Here is a 17,017-nt window from a genome sequence, read left to right as displayed (position 1 = left end):
GTCCTAGGCATAGTCTACATCACGATCCTTTCCCTCTTTCATCTTCTGAGTTTTGAACTTACTTGAAACATGTACAGAGGAGCCTGACTGAGGGATGGAGCTTCCTGGTGCTGAGGTTGAGAGAGCAGACTTAGCTTTGGGGCACAGGTTCCTTGAAGTTGCAGATGCCAGTGGGGAGAACTTGGCTATACACTGAATCAAAAATTGGAAGTCTTCCCGGGATTTCAGAAGGCTTGAGTGTTGACTTAAGCTTTGTTGACCTTTTAAAAATATTAGTTTTTCCTTATTTTTGAAAATTTCAGACATGCACACAGTCAAACACAATCATAGTTAAGCTTGAAATCCTCTTCAACATGAACCCCTAATCTTCATATCCTTCTTTTACCCATCAGTCCAGTTAGTGGAGCTCATATATTTATGGGTGTGGAGCCATCCACTGGAGCATGAGATATCTATTAGTGGTTATACATTTAAAAAATCTCTCCCAGAGGCTATCACTTGTCAATAGTTCCTCAATAAGAGATAGGTTGTGGAGATATAGGATAGGAGGGCACCTTCTACATCTGTGCTAGAAGATTGCTTAGATTATCTTATTCAGGTCTTATGCAGATAGCTGTAGCTACTGTGAGTTCACATGTTCAGTAGGCAAGTCAATTCCAGAAGTCTGCATTTCATAGCACCCTGATTTAATTAAGTTTTAAAATAGTGTGCACATGTGTGTGCATGTTTGTTTGTGTTCAGGTGCTGTGTCATGAGTGTGGAAATGTGGACACAGAGGAGAACTTAGGGGCTTTAGTTATCTCCTAACATGTGGATCCTGGCAATAATATTTAGATTCCAATACTGGAGGCTATGAAGTCATCTCACCAGGCCTGCCTACTTTGTGTGGAGTGCTGATTCAGAGCACATCCAAGTCTAAAGGCTTCTATAAAACTGCTGACTTGTTATGCTAGAATGAAAGTCCTGTGTTAAAGTGAAGACTGACTTTTTCACTGGCCCTAAAAATAAAAGAAGTCTATGTTCTCTCTGTTTTTGTCTCCTTCTCTGCTTCTCTCTGTCTCTGTCTCTGTCTCTGTCTCTGTCTCTGTCTCTGTCTCTCTCTCTGTATGTGTGTGTTTCAGTCTGTAGTGTAGGTGTCTCTATGGGATAGGCTGAGGCCAGAGCAGCACATTTTCCTTCATCATTGCCTGCCTGATTCCCTTGAGATAGGATCTTTCCCATAACTGGAAGCCTGATGTGCTGGCTAGACTGACTGGCCAAGAAGCTCTCAGTGTCTGTCCATCTCTGTTTCCCAGGGCTATGGTTATAGCTACACATGACTTCTTGTGTGGTGTCTGCGATCCAAATCCAGGTCCTCAAGCTGGCAGAACAAGTGCTTTAAACCACTGAGCCATCTCCCCAGGCCTTGTCAATAAATCTCCCTCAGTAAGTCTTCAGTATTGTAGTGGTCGCTGCATGATTTAAGAGTGCTAGGCACTGATTTATGCTTTAAGCATCAGTGACTGTCAAGCAAAGTCATTAATGCTGTTAGGGAGCTTGGAGCCACAGAGGCGTGACTGTAAACAAACAGTGAAGTAAACATGGCATGAAATGGGAAGAGAGACTCTTGTTAGATACAACAGTTCTCTTTATGGGCATTGACTGTTGCCTTTGTGTTTACTCACTGAGAGCAGATGCCAGGGGTGGAAGGTCTGCTAGTTATCCTCAGTGCCCTGCATACAGAGAGAGGGTGGAAAGTGTTTTCTGCTCACATTCAAATCCCGGTCCTCAAGTTTGCAGAACAAGAGCTTTAAACCACTGAGGAATTTCAACATTGGAACCCTGCCCCCCACCCCCAGACAAAACCTACCCATCCATGTGTTCTTCTATATTTTTTTCTAAAAACAAATTTAAGTATTCATACAAGTATATATTGTATGTTGAACATACATCTTCCCTACTTTTTACCTTCCCCTTTCTCACCTCTGTGCCTCTAACCTATGTCTGTTTCTCCCTAGGCAGTTTTACTTCTGCTTTCATACCCTGTGAACTCCATGATTTTATGTATCTCTATGAAGTCTAATAATCCCAAGAGAAAGCAGGGCATTTGTCTTCCCGAGGTTGATTCATTTAGTGTAATTGTCTTTAGTTGCATCTATTTTCTTGTAAATAACAGAACTTCATTCTCCTTTATGGCTGAAAAGCTTGTAACTGCCATGATGAATAGCTGAGCTTGTTGAGAGTGATCCTGTGTGAGGGCAACCAATCTGCTTAAAATACAAGATTCAAAGGTTAAAAGCAACATGATTACCCAAGCAATGTAGAAAATAAGGTTGGAAGTGGAAGTATTTCATTATCTAATCCAACTGCTAATTAGCAGGGATCAGACACAAAGTCTGGCCACCACGTATATAGTAGGTGGCTTTAAGTAATGATAAAAAACACTCTCCAGTAAGAGTGGAGATTATATGCCAAGTTAAATCAGCTGGTTGATAAAGATTTTGAGCCAGCTTTATCATTAGAATCATAATTATTAGGTTCAAGATCTGTGTCCACTTGAGGACCAGTCTTTCAGGCAGCCATCAGGCTCCAATCTCTTTTTCTGAAAAATGTAGACTGACCCATGACCCTAAATTAAAACAGGATCAGGACCACACCAAGTATAGTTAAGGGGTCTCTCCATAAAACCCTGGCAAATGAGCTTGAAGTAACTGGATGCCAGTGGCAATCCACTGCAGACTGGCCTTTAGCATCAGTTTGCAGAAAATTTAAAACAAGACAAAAGCAAGGAGTTCTTTTGGTGACCTTGGGGTATAATTCCCCCTTTCTAGTTTAAAAAAGCCAATTTTTTAGAATTACTTGTAAAACCAGGGAAAAAGCACCATTAGTTGCTTTTTCCACACTCAGAGAGTTATGAAGATATTATTTTAAAGTTTCATAATCTCTCTTTTACAATTTCTTGTCCTTGAGGATAAGGAAATATCAGCAATATTAAATTGTCAACAAAACATCTCAAATGTTTGACTCTAGCCAAATAACTGCAATAGCCAGTTCCATTACCTATCATAGTCTGATATGGAACACCAAGCACAAAAAAATAATATAGGCAATACTTAATTATATTTTTAGTTGCTTCTCTTCTTAAAGTAGTTTTAACTAGAAAGTCTAAAAGGCTTCAAGTCACATGTACATATTTTAATTTTTTTAAATAAAAAATGAGTAACATCTATTTGTCAAAATTGATTATGTATAAGCCCTCAAGGCTTAACACCATTATGAAAAAATTGAAAACATTGAGGACAAGTTTTTGTAATTTAACTTGCACACTTTCTAGAAATGACAAATTGTTGTCTTAAAGCTATTACTCTTCTAATGTTGTAAAGAATAAGATTGTATGGCCAATTATTTTTGAAAGGCCTAGAATATCTCTAGTATATAAATCTGCTTTGGCATTGCCCTGGTGTTCAGGCAATCCAAAGAGCTTTTGAATGTCTTATAAAGTTAAGAAACAGTACATGTTTTGTAAATTAAGCTGTATTTTTATAAATAAAATTTGAGAATTAGCTATATCTAAAAAAAGGAACAATTTTAAGCAATTATAAATCATGAGCCATATACTGGCTATGAGTATATAAGTTGAAAGCTTGATTTTTTTAGCATTCCAAACAGTGGCTACAACACATAATTTAATTATTTGTGTTGAAGCAAGGGAAACTCAAGAAAATAAACATGTGATTTAATTACATATACTGTCTTATCAATAGATGAGTCATCTGTAAATATAGTAAATACAGCAAACATCTTTTTTATGGGCTGCATGCATAGTAAATTCTAGGAAATATAAAAGCATGCATAGAGAAAAACTGTAACAAATGATTATCAAATTTGTCTAAAAAGTTTGTCATGTTATAGGCCAAATATCATTACTTTTCAATAACCAATTTAATTGCTATTTGGAATAAGAAATAAACCTTTTATCCAAAATGCTTTTAGGATTTTACCATATAATCTTGTATTAACACAATTATAATTTTATAATAGGATGTTTAAACTTTACTTGTAGATGAAGAAAGATAAATTCACATTAATGGTTTCTTTTTCCAAAGGGCTGCTGTGGGCATATGAGTAGTAATAACACAAACAGACAACAATTTTTTATAGTCTATATAATTTATCTGTTGACAACCAACAGCTCACTCTATTTTCAGCAAAGCTATCTATATAATTTATCTGTTGATAACTAACAGCTTAATCTATTTTCAGTAAAGCTATCTCTCCTTTATTAGTTAATTATCAAGGGGAATTAGGACTTGTATCCCTTTGAAAATATCAAACAGAGATTTAAAACTTCCCATAGTAAGCTTAAGACGAGGTTTTAGCCAATTAATATCTCTTAACAACTTTTGAAAATTATTAAAGGCAAATTAAGATTAAAAGTAAACCTTTTTTTGCATGTAGACTTACAAACCAGAAGAGGGTGCTAGATCCCCACCACAAATGGTTGTGAGCCACCATGTGGTTGCTGGGAATTCAATTTTTATACTTTTAACTATAAGTCTAGCCTTTAACGGCTGAGCCATCTCTCTAGCCCCAACTATGTATTTTTATTAGAATTTTCTGTGCCACAATCTGTTTAGGATATGACCGAGGTCTCAAATATTGAAAAGATACTGCCTTTTAATCCTTTCTGGAGCAACAAGTACTCCAAAAAAATTTTAAAGCTCGTTATATTGGAGCAAAGGCTTGCAGAAAAACTCCTTTAGAGAAATCTGCTAATAAAGTATCACACAATGAATAATATACACTAAAAGATTTAAACTCTTAATTTTCTGTATTAAAGCAACAACAACAATATTTATATATGTGTGTGTATATATATACATACATACATGTATATATACATATATATGTATATATGTATATATATATATATTAAAGCAATTAACCATTCTTTGAGGCAAACTTTTCTAACGATATCACTTCATGAGCTCTTAAAAATTACAAATAAATTTACTGAATGTAAACCTCCCATCTTTACCAGAAATGTAAAGGAATGGTATAAAACAATCTTCTATAATAATTCTATAAGCATTTACTGGAATGGCAGCTGGAGTAGGCAAGTTAGGCTGTAATGCTCCATTAGTTTCATAAATCTTAAGTTTGAACTTTCTTTTGGATTAATTTAATAACCAATCTTTTTTGGCTGAGTGAGAATATCAGATAAAAGCCAACCCTATCCTCTAATAATTGTTACATATATTAGAGGAATCAAAAGTGTCTCATTTTTAACAACTTTGGAAGGAAGTGGATGTAAAGGAACAAAAACAAATTGAACAATTTTTTTTTGTCAGCAGGTACAGTTATAACTCCCGGAAGGAAGTAGGCATAATTTTAATGTCTCCAGCATAATTATAACTCTTGGCCCACAGACTGTTGTAAAGTCTTTGGGTTTTAGAATTACCCCTCCTCCCCAGCAAGAAACACCTTGCTGGTCAAGACCCAGGACAAAAGGAATGCTTGGCACCTGAGCTGCAGAGCTCAGTCTGCATTGTCTTAATTCAAATGTAAATGCTCTTAATCTCTGGCTTGTTCTCTGAGGCCAGGTACTACTGTAAATTTTTTTTTAAACTTTAAATTTAAACTTTAAACTTTAAAAGATACGTGTTGTGTTTGTTTGTTTTTTTTTTAAATAAGTTTGAGAGTTTCAAAAAAAATCTCAAACTCTTGATTGAACTGCCAACTGTAGCCAATGGAATGTTGGCAGTTTAACTATATTTTTATGCCTCTTTGCAACACTAGAGTATAACCATAATTTTGAGAAACAAAACCAATTTTTAATGATGTAAGCAATCTATTTTCTCTAAAATCAACACCAAGTAGATTACCTTTATGTTACAAAGTCCTGCTGCCAATTTTTATATATGAATACATGATATTGCAGCTTTTAATATCTTACTAAAGAGACCTTGTTTTTAAATCTTATCTTTATACATCTGGTTTCTGAATGACTCTAACCCTGAGTTACCAATCTTAAGCCAACCTTTGTTACCAAGGTTGTAAATTTTTAACCATACCCAATAACTTTAGGCCAATAATCTATAACCAAGACATGTAGAACATAATTATACCTTAAAACCAATTAGAAACAAAATGAAGTGACAACACATCTTATATATTTAAACCAAACAAAATTTCTCGCTTTTTCTAGCTGTAATTTCAAGATAAAAGCACCTTGTCACAAAGATTTTTCTACTTAGCTTCCTTATTGAATCCAAAAAAACCTGCTGGTCCTTTTAAAAGTAGTTTATAAAGACAATCAACTGTTACAAAAGCTTTTCCAGCTCAGCTGGACTCTTAGCTACAGGTGTTAAACAAACTTATCAGCTGCTTTTCTTCATATTAAAACTGCCTTTGAAAACCAAGTTAAACTAGACCAAGGGTTGGATCAAGCAATTTTAACAATCTTTTGAACATTAAACATAGAACACCACAAAAAGACCACCAACCGTTCACAATGAGACATGTGGACAAAAACCACAATGAGACACGTGGACATTGGCACTCCAAGGGACAAACAAAGAAGGCAGAATTATGGATACTACTCAGTGCTCTGCCCTTTTTTGTTTTTCAAATTGTTTAAAACCCAGTTCCTCTAGTCTAAGGCTGCTTCTCTTGGGCTTGCCAAATACTCTCCTTTCCCCAACTCACTGTCACCTCCCTAGCTGAGTTTAGCATTGGGTCAATGCTCACTCAATTCTAGACCCATATCCACCTTACTCACACTTCCTGTAAACACAGCCAGCCATAACTTAGCTAGCATCAATGCTGTTCCCTGTTTACCAAGTGCTCCGGATACTCTACTTTTTCTTCCATTTTCCGTGGAGCTCCACCAAGACAGTGTTTCCTCTGCTTGTCTTCTCTTCTCAGGTCCATGGGTGGGCTCCATTCTGTAGCTGCCTGCAGCTATGGGAAACCGGGTTCTCCTGAGAGGAAACCTGGGAATGAATGGGAATGGAGGGCAAGAGAAGACAAAGTATTCTGATCAAGGCCTGAAGTTTAATAATTTGCTTTCACATATAAAGGGGGAGCCCCACCCTCCAGAGTCTCTTCTCGGTTCAGCTCAGGGGCTGGGCAAGGAGATAGAAGTCAGGAAGGTGTCAAGGCTAGCTCAGCAGGCAATCCATTCTTCTTAGCTCAGGTAGCAGACTCCAAGGCACCAAGGCTGGCAATGCAATGCATCTCACGTCCTACTATTGCTTGATCTATTGTGGTAAATGACTTGCAGGCCTTCTAAGGCCTGGGGGAAGGGCACAATTGCATATATGCTTCTGTGTATTTATAGTTGTCTAATTCTATTCGCCTAATTTGTTGTTGTAGATAGCATGGAAACTTGCAATGAAGTCTGCTTTTATTAATTATAAGTAGTGTGAGGAATACTCAGCATTGAGACTTTAAATTAAAACAAGAGATGTCTCTTTAAGCAGCCATTATTTATTCATTATAACCTGCATTATGTAGTTTACTATGGCCAGGCATCTAGTGTTGGGATTATTTACAAAGGCAAGGGAAAACTTCAAGTAGCCCATAAGGGGTAGTGGAGCTCTGAGAAGCAGCAATGGTGGGAAGCTGTTTCTATCTGTGGGACTGCAGTAACATGGTAAGGGAACAGAGCCATTAGAACTCAGTTGTACCTCCCACTATGGAGTTTAGGGCAGACACTCAGAGCTGTGGTCACTGAACCACAGGGTTGGGGAGAGATGATAGTCTGTGGAAGATGAACACCCCAGCTCTTATTGTATAGTTCTTCATTCAGCTAGCTCCCACCTGTGGGGTGGTAGGCTGTGAGAAGCAGCTGGGTGCTTGGTCAAGCATAAGCCTGGAACCCTGGACAGCAGGAGTTTGGCTCTGTTCCTGGGTCCTGGTTCATTTCACTTAGCTTCAGCCCTCCACAACCCCTCCCACAGAGAGGTCTATGGCCATCAGTCATGAGGAACAGGCCTCAGGCCCTGGAGAGATTTACATACTAATGAGATACCTGAAGGCCAGAGGGTGGAGCCAATTAAGCATTCTTTCCCAGACCCTTTTCCCTCTCTCCCTCCCTATTTAACTCAGGTCTGCCCTGAGTTTCCTGGGTGTGCACATCCAGATCCAACCATCATCTGCCATGGCATTAAAGCCTGTAAAAACCCATGGACTTTCTCGTGTCATTGGGGCCAGACCATGAGGAACCGTGGAGAAGGCCTTTAATGCGCCACGGTAGCTGCAGCCGCCACATCTAACCTGGAGGAACCTTCAGCATCCCAGGCACCCTACCTACACCCACCTTTGGTCATACCTAGTTGGAATCCAGATGGTGATGGGCCCAGCTAATGCAGTTCTTAGAGACCAGCCTTCTACAGGACATGAAAGGATGGAAAGTAGATCTGGGGGCAACCATCTGAATATCCAGTAAAACCTTTCTTGGGTGAGCTCTTGTAAGGAAATGCAGTCTTTCCATGTACTGAAAAGGGAGTGTCCAGAGAAATGGGAAGATAGACTGGTATCACTGAGACAAGAAATCAGAAATTTACAGGAAAGGGGAGTAGCCAATGGATGTAGATGCAACATAGATGAATTCAAAACCACCTATTTGATTCAGGAATTGAATTGTTTACCTTCATTAACATGGTCTCAAGAAGTAGAGGGATTAAATATAACCACACATCATCTGCTTGTAATAAAGAATAGGTAGATAATGGCTGGTATAGAAAAGAGACAAAGAAGAGCACCACCTCTTCTTGTCTTTCCTCCTTCCTTTCTTCTTTCACTTTGTAGACATGATCTCATGATCTGATATAGCCCAGGTTGACCTCAGGCCTACTATGTAACTAGGAATGACCTTGAATTCCTACTCTTCCTTCCTCTGCTTTCTGAGTAGTGAGATTATAAACAGTTCTACCATATCTGGCAAAACATCTTAAAGGAGAACACTGATGGCAACTGCTTTATATTACAGGAGATAAAGATGCTTTAGAATGGGGACCAATGGTGTAGATACTGGATTGAGCATATACTTCAAGGAGAAAAAACTCAGAGGAAGCAGGAAGGTCTGAGAAACTAGTTTGGCTGTAAAGAATCCATATACTGAGACATATAATACGGTGTGATGTCCTCAAAGGTAAGCAGAGAATGTTATGTCTAAAGTTGATGTGAATGATGTTAAGTGTCCTCCAGGACACTTTTTATGACATTGGAGGCGGGATCATCAGTTATGGTGGCTTGAATGAGAACAGACCCATATGCTCAAATGTTTGAATACTTGACCCCATTTGGTAGATCTGTTTGGGCAGCATCGGGTATGGCTTTGTTGGAGGAGGTGTGTCATGGGGCGTAGGTTTTAGATCTCAAAAGTTTTCACCATTTTCAATTAGTTCTCTCCCCCACCCCATATGTGTATGTGTGTGTGTGTCTGTCTGTCTGTTTTCTCTGACTCGTTGCCTCTCTGACAAAATAAGGGAGTTGACTCAGTAGACCAGGAATTGTTGGAATTGATAATACCACTCAACCTCTGGTGTCCCCAGTCATAGAGTGTTGCGATCTTGTCATGTCTAGTCTGTATTAGAGATGGTGGACATCACAAAAGGTAGCAAGGTTACAGAAGCATCCTAGGAGCTTAGAATGGGTGTGGATTGGCAGAAGACTAAGAAGAGATGTGTCTGATGTCTTGATTGGATGGGATCAGGAGGGAACCCAAAGGAGGCTTTGGGGGAAGCTGGAGGTATCAAGGCAGTCTTGAAGAGATAGAAGCAAACCAGAGATAGAAAAAATATTTTTAGGTTCATTTTTTGTTAATATATACATATATATATATATATATATATATATATATGTGTGTGTGTGTGTGTGTGTGTGTGTGTGTGTGTACAACATTTGTACTGTGCCCACTGAGACCAGCAAAGGATGTTGATCTCCTGGACTGGAGTTACAGAGACTTATTAGCTACCACATTGCTTCCCACCACAGGTTCTCTGGAAGAGCAATCAGTATTCTTGACAGGTGAACCATGGTTCCAGCCCCAAGAAGAACAACAGTTTTCAATGATTATTATTAATGTTCATGGAGATTTTATTAGGTCACAGACAGATTTATCCTCTTAATGTTTCTAAGAGTAGAGTCCTACTGTTCTTTTCCTGGATGAAGAAAATAAAGCAGAAGGCATCCATAAGATGCCTAAGGTCACATTGTTGGTTTGTGTATCCTAACACCATAACCTATACAATCCAACTTCAGAGACTATCCTTTTGACTACGAGAAAAAGGATTAAAGATGTAGACAGACTTCTGGTATTCTCTGGCTTAAGATTTCAGTGCTGACTTGAAAAGGCACTGGTCTGCTGAACTTTCCAACATAACTTTCAATGGCCGAGAAAGGGAGAAATTATGCATTCCTGATGAACTGATGAGTGGATAAAAAAAAAAAAACAATGTAATATATAGCTCCTACTTTCATTTCTTTATCTTTTTATTTTTATGCAATGAGTTTAATTAGGTTTCTTTGTTTGCTTCTTTTGTTTTTATACAAGATTTCTTTGTATAGTCTTGGCTATCCTGAACTTGCTCTGTAGACCAAACTCACCTTATCTCAAAGACAGCCTGCCTCTGCTTTCTGAGTGCTGGGATTAAAGGCATCCACAATCATGCCCAGCTCTAGGGTTACATTTATGAACATGATGGCTGAGGACTATTTACAGTAGCATGGGAAAATTACTGGTGGGCATACCACTGAAGAAAATGACTCCAGCTCCCCTGGCAACTTGCCTATAGCTTCTAAAGGAGGGGTGTGCACCACAAGCTCCTCCTCATTTATGATGGATTGGTAAATGGCTTTATCTTGTGTAGGCAGCCAGAGCTGCTGTAAGGCTTTGGTACATCTGCTATGTTACATCCAGAAGACATTTCCTAGCACTCCTTCCTGTTCTCTAGCTTTTCAGATCTTTACACCTACTTTTCTGCAATGTCCTTTGGACCTTGAAAGTAGTCATATAGATGTTGGCTCAGCACTCAACAGTCATTTAGTCTTAGTGCCATGACTAGCTATGAGTCTCTGTATAGCTACTGTCCACTGCAAAAGATGTTTCTTTGAGCAAGTCTGAGAATAGAACTTGTCTACGGATAGAACTATAAATATTGATAAGACAGGTTTACTACATGCCCATTTATTGAAACAGCAGTAGTAAATCATCCCCCTGCCCCCACACCCTGCCTAAAGAGTCTTTGGGTATCTCAATTGCAGGTTTTTGCCTTTCTGGAATTGTGAAATCTATCCAGAAGGGAAGAAGCTTCCAATAAAGTTCCAGCTTAATTTCTCTGTGTCTTGCAAGCAAAGAATGTGGTGTGTTTTCAGCAATAGGGTCTCACCACTATCTCTTTCTGGTAGGCAACAAAGAACCTGTACTGTTTTGAGAACCACTGAATCCTCCTGAACCAACAACTCATAGGGAGATATCCTTCCCCTGGTACCGGGATTTTCATTTAAAAGCCTGTGACTTCAGGGAGCACCACCCCCAAAAGGTACTTTAGTTCAAACTTTTTAAAAAATGTATTTTGATGTGGATATCCCTTGAAGGACTATGTTTAATAAACAGAATAATTTCATGTGCTTTGAGGTACATGAACAGGCAAATTCACAGAGACAAAATGAAAATCAAGAGTTACTAGGACTCTGTAGAGGATAATGGAGAGTTATTGTATAATTAGCTAGACTTTTGGGAAAATGACATGATGGATAGAAGTACAGTTATAAAATGAGAGTGTAGTTAATGTTTCATTCCAACAAAATCAGTAGTTAACTGTTATTCTTTGACTAGAAGAGTCACAGAATTGGGCTTCTGAATGTAGTCTGGGTGTAAAAACAGTTGTATTTGATCTGACAAGGGTGGTTGAGGGTAGGAGTCCAGCACATCATTCAGCAGTAGTATCACGTCCTAACAGCTGTCTATCCTCAGGGGCATCGCCTGAGCCAGTGGCAGACCCAAAGAATTAAGTACATGGAGGAAGGAAATCAGACTCGGATGGTCCTCTTCCACTTCCGACCCTTCTCCAAACTCCCTGAGGTGCAGATGCTAATCTTTGTGCTTTTCCTCATGATGTACCTGGTCAGCATCGGAGGAAACATGTCCATCGTCCTCATCATCTGGATCAATCGGTGTCTCCACACCCCTATGTACTTCTTCCTGGCCAACCTGGCTAGCCTGGAGATCTTCTATTCTTCTACCATAGCCCCCCTGACTCTGGCCAGTACCCTGTCCACAGAGAGGACTGTGGTCTCCCTGGCAGGCTGTGGTGCCCAGATGTTCTTCTTCATCTTCCTGGGCAGTGCTGACTGTATTCTGCTGGCTGTCATGGCCTATGACCGGTTTGTGGCCATCTGTCACCCTCTGCGCTACACCTTCATCATGAGCTGGCGCTTGTGTGTCCAGTTGGCCCTGGGGTCCCTGTTGCTGGGTTTCATCTTGGCCATGCAGTTGACTGTGCTCATCTTTCGACTGCCTTTCTGTAGCAGTAAGGAAATCAGTTTGTTCTATTGTGATGTCCTCCCTGTCATGAGACTGGCATGTGCAGACACCCATGTCCATGAGGCCTCTATGTTTGTGGTCAGTGTCATCATCCTCACCATCCCTTTCCTCCTCATCACCCTCTCCTATGTCTTCATTGTGGATGCCATCCTGAAGATCCGCTCAGCTGAGGGGAGGCACAAAGCCTTCTCTACCTGTTCTTCTCACCTAACGGTTGTCCTCCTGCAGTATGGATGCACAAGTCTCATCTACTTGTGTCCCAGCTCCAGCTACTCTCCTGAGCGGGGCCAGGTAGTATCTGTGGTTTATACCTTCATCACTCCTATGCTGAATCCTTTGATCTACAGCATGAGGAACCGAGAACTCAAGGATGCTTTGAGGAGAGTGATAATGAAATTTGTTTTGATCCAAACAAAAGAAACACACTAAATAATTTTCTATAATATCTTGGGCAGAAATCATGAATTGAATATATGCAATATGAGAAAGTGGGGCTTGATATGTCTTCAATTTGCTATTGTTTTAAAGATGTTTTGTACTGTTAATTTTGATTTAAAGGCCAGTTTTCTTTCCTTAGACTCAGGTTAGTCATCTCTGGAGTGAAAACTCTCCAAATATTTAAACTCTGAATCAATTGTGAGGATAAAGAAATACATTAAGTGTAAAATAGTTCTTCCTCCCCCCTCTCTTTGATGCAAGGTTGAAGTTTATTAAATATAGAAAAAAGGTATTCAGGGAAAGATTTAGACAAGTGAGTTGCTGATGTACTACTTAACATTTATTTAATGTGTATGGGTGTTTTGTTTGCACAAACATCTGCATCCCATGTACATGCTTCACCAAGTTCTGGAGGCACTGCAACTGGAGTTATATTGTGAGCTACCATGTGTGTGCTGAACATTGAAAGAGCAAAAAATGCTTTTAACCACTAAGCTGTCTCCTCAGACCCTGAAAACATTTAAAAATGTTGTTCTTTAATGATTTTATACACGCCTATAGTCAATTTTGATCATATCCAGTCACATTACCCTCTTTCATTCCTCCACTCTCTTCAAACTCCTTATTCCCATTGAATTTGACTTCCTATGTTCACTGTGTGTGTGTGTGTGTGTGTGTGTGTGTGTGTGTGTGTGTATGTATGTATGGTATTAAATTTAGTTAATATTACCTGTAGGAATGTGGGTGTAGTCATTTACTAAACCATGGGAAACTTAGCAATGGCTATACCACTTAAGAAACATGCCTCTGCATTGGAAGCTGGTATAACCACTCTGGAAATCAGTTTGGTGGGTCCTCAAAAAATTGGACATAGTATTACCTGAGGACCCAGTTATACCACGCCTGGGTATATACCCAGGAGGTGCTCCAACATATAACAAAGACACATGCTCTACTATGTTCACAGCAGTCTTATTTATAATAGCCAGAAGCTGGAAAGAATCCAGATGTCCTTCAACAGAGGAATGGATACAGAAAATGTGGTATATGTACACAATGGATTACTACTCAGCTATTAAAAACAATGAATTTAGAAATACTTTTAAAAATTTATTTTATGTACATGAGTACACTGTTGCTGTCTTCAGACACACCAGAAGAGGGCATTGAATTTCATTACAGATGTTTGTGATCCACCATGTGGTTTCTGGGACTTGAACTCAGGACCTCTGGAAGAGCAGTCAATGCTCTTAACTGCTGAGCCATCCATCCAGCCTGATTTTGAGAAATTCTTAGGCAAATGGATGGAACTAGAAAATATCATCCTTAGTGAGGTAACCAAATCTCAAAAGAACACACATGGTATACACTCAGTGATAAGTAGATATTAGCCCAAAAGCTCGAAATACCCAAGATACAATTCACATACATGAAGCTCAAGAAGTTTGCGTGCTTTGGTTCTTCTTACAAAGGGGAACAAATACTCATGGGAGCAAATACGGAGACAAAGTGTGGAGCAGTGACTAAAGAAAAGGGCATCCAAAGACTGCCCCACTTGGGGATCAATCCCATATTCAGTCACCATACACAGACACTCTTATGGATGCCAAGAAATGCATGCTCACAGGAGCCTCCTTAGAGGTCTGCCAGAACCTTACAGACAGAGGCAGATGCTTCCAGCCAACCATTGTACTTAGCTGGAGTCCCCAATGGGATGGATCCCCAATGGAGGAGTTAGAGAAAGGACTGAAGGAGCTGAAGGGGTTTGGAATCCCATAGGAAAAACAATAATATCAACCAACCAGACCTCCTATAGGTCCCAGGGACTAAACTACCAACCAAGGAGTACACATGGAGGGACTCATGGCTCCAGCTGTGTATGTAGCAGAGGATGGCCTTGTTGAGCATCCTCAATAGGACAAGAGGCTCTTGGTCTTGTAAAGGCTCATTGCGCCAGTGTAGGAGAATGGGAGGGTAAGGAGGAGGACATAAATAGCTCCCTTAAAGAAGTACAGGAGAACTCAGGTAAACAGGTAGAAGCCCTTAAAGAGGAAACATAAAATTCTCTTAAAGAATTGCTAGAAAACACAAACAAACAGGTGAAAGAATTAAACAAAACCATTCAGAATCTAAAAATGGAAATAGAAACAAAAAAGAAATCTCAAAGGGAGACTACCCTGGAGATAGAAAACTTAGGAAAGAGATCAGGAGTCACAGACACAAGCATCACCAACAGAATACAAGAGATACAAGAGAGAATCTCATGTGCAGAAGATACCATGGAACACATCGACAAAACTGTCAAAGAAAATGCAAGATGCAAAAAGCTCCTAACCTGAAACATCCAGGAAATCCAGGACACAATGAGAAGACCAAACCTAAGGATAATATAGATATAGATGAGGGTGAAGATTTCCAACTTAAAGGGCCAGTAAATATCTTCAACAAAATTATAGAGGAAAACTTCCCTAACCTAAAGAAAGTGATATCCATGAATATACAGGAAGCCTACAGAACTCCAAATAGACAAGACCAGAAAAGAAATACTTCCCATCACATAATAATCAAAACACCAAATGTACAAAACAAAGAAAAATATTAAAAAGCAGTAAGGGGAAAAGGTAAAGTAACATATAAAGACAGACCTATAAGAATTACACCAGACTTCTCACCAGAGACCATAAAAGCCAGAAGATCCTGGACTGACATCATACAGAACAAATTTGCCAGCCCAGACTACTATACCCAGCAAAACTCTCAATCACACTTGATGGAGAAACCAAGATATTCCATGACAAAACCAAATTTACACAATACCTTCCTACTAATCCAGCACTTCAAAGGATAATTTGTGGAAAACTCCCACACAAGGAGAGAAACTACAAACTAGAAAAAGCAAGGATGTAATCTTCCAACAATCCCCAAAAGAAGATAGTTACACAAACATAATTCCACCTCTAATAACAACAAAAATAACAGGAAGCAGCAATCATTTTTCCTTAATATCTCTTAGTATCAATAAACTCAATTCTCCAATAAAAACATGTAGACTATCAGACTGGATACATAAACAGGACCCAGAATTTTGATGCATACAGGAAACCCACCTCTGCAAAAAAGACAGACACCACCTCAGAGTACAAGGATGGAAAACAATCTTCCAAGCAAATGGTCCGAAGAAACAAGCTGGAGTAGCAATTCTAATATCAAATAAAATTGACTTTCAGCCAAAAGTAATCAAAAAAGATAAGGAAGGACACTTCATAACTAGTCAAAAAAAAATCTACCAAAATGAATTCTCAATTCTGAACATCTATGCCCCAAATGCAAGGGCACCCACATACATTAAAGAAACTTTACTAAAGCTCAAAGCATACATTGCATCTCACACAATAATAGTGGGGAATTTCAATATCCCACTCTCAGCAATGGACAGATCATGGAAACAGAAACTAAACCGAGACACAAACAAACTAACAGAAGTGTTAGGAGCCATGCTGCGTTTGCTGAAGTAGCTATACGCTCGCCATTAGAAGATGGCGCTGGCTTCCTGTTCCTGGTTCTTCTTGGCCTTGGTGTCTGCAGCTGTGCGCAAGCGTAGGTACGAATTTTCCCTCTGATAGTACTATCAGTGGGTATGTAAATGAGACCCCGGTCTGTAAGCCAATGAGGACAGATCATGTCTCTTTGATAGTATATAAGTCAGTACATTCTGGGGCTTGGGGTCCTTCCTTTGTTCTCCATCTTGCATCCTTCTAACTAAAAGAGCTGTAACAATAAAAGACGCTGTCAGAAGAATCTTGAATGTGACGTGCTCCTTATCGGCGAGGTAGCGTGTTGCACAGAAGTTATAAGCCAAAGGATTTAACTGATATCTATAGAACATTGCATGCTAAAACAAAAGAATAAACTTTTTTCTTAGCACCTCAGGGTACCTTCTCTAAAATAGACCATATAATTGGTCACAAAGCAGGACTCAACAGATAACAAAAAAGATTGAAATAATCCCTTGCACCCTATCAGGTCACCATGGTCTAAGGCTGGTAT

General features: G+C 39.3%; 1 protein-coding gene across 3 annotated transcripts in view; it reads left to right on the top strand.

The window, feature by feature from the left end:
- Positions 1–16,775, top strand: part of LOC117723399 (olfactory receptor 10V1-like) — a 39,928-nt gene extending 23,153 nt beyond the window's left edge. The window contains exons 2-4 of one of the 3 annotated variants that reach the window (XM_076917587.1): positions 8,975–9,136; positions 11,395–11,528; positions 11,963–16,775. In XM_076917587.1, coding sequence (XP_076773702.1) covers positions 12,005–12,961 — 957 coding nt within the window. In that variant the 5' untranslated portion in view covers positions 8,975–9,136; positions 11,395–11,528; positions 11,963–12,004 and the 3' untranslated portion in view covers positions 12,962–16,775. The remainder of the gene's footprint in view (positions 1–8,974; positions 9,137–11,394; positions 11,529–11,962) is intronic. The other 2 variants (XM_076917589.1, XM_076917593.1) reach the window with 2 other exon arrangements.
- The last annotated feature ends 242 nt before the right edge of the window (positions 16,776–17,017 follow it).

This window comes from Arvicanthis niloticus, chromosome 1, assembly GCF_011762505.2.
Source record: "Arvicanthis niloticus isolate mArvNil1 chromosome 1, mArvNil1.pat.X, whole genome shotgun sequence".
Classification (NCBI taxonomy): domain Eukaryota; kingdom Metazoa; phylum Chordata; class Mammalia; order Rodentia; family Muridae; genus Arvicanthis; species Arvicanthis niloticus.
The sequence above is the reverse complement of the archived record's forward strand: the minus strand, read 5'-3'. Positions and strand labels throughout refer to the sequence as shown.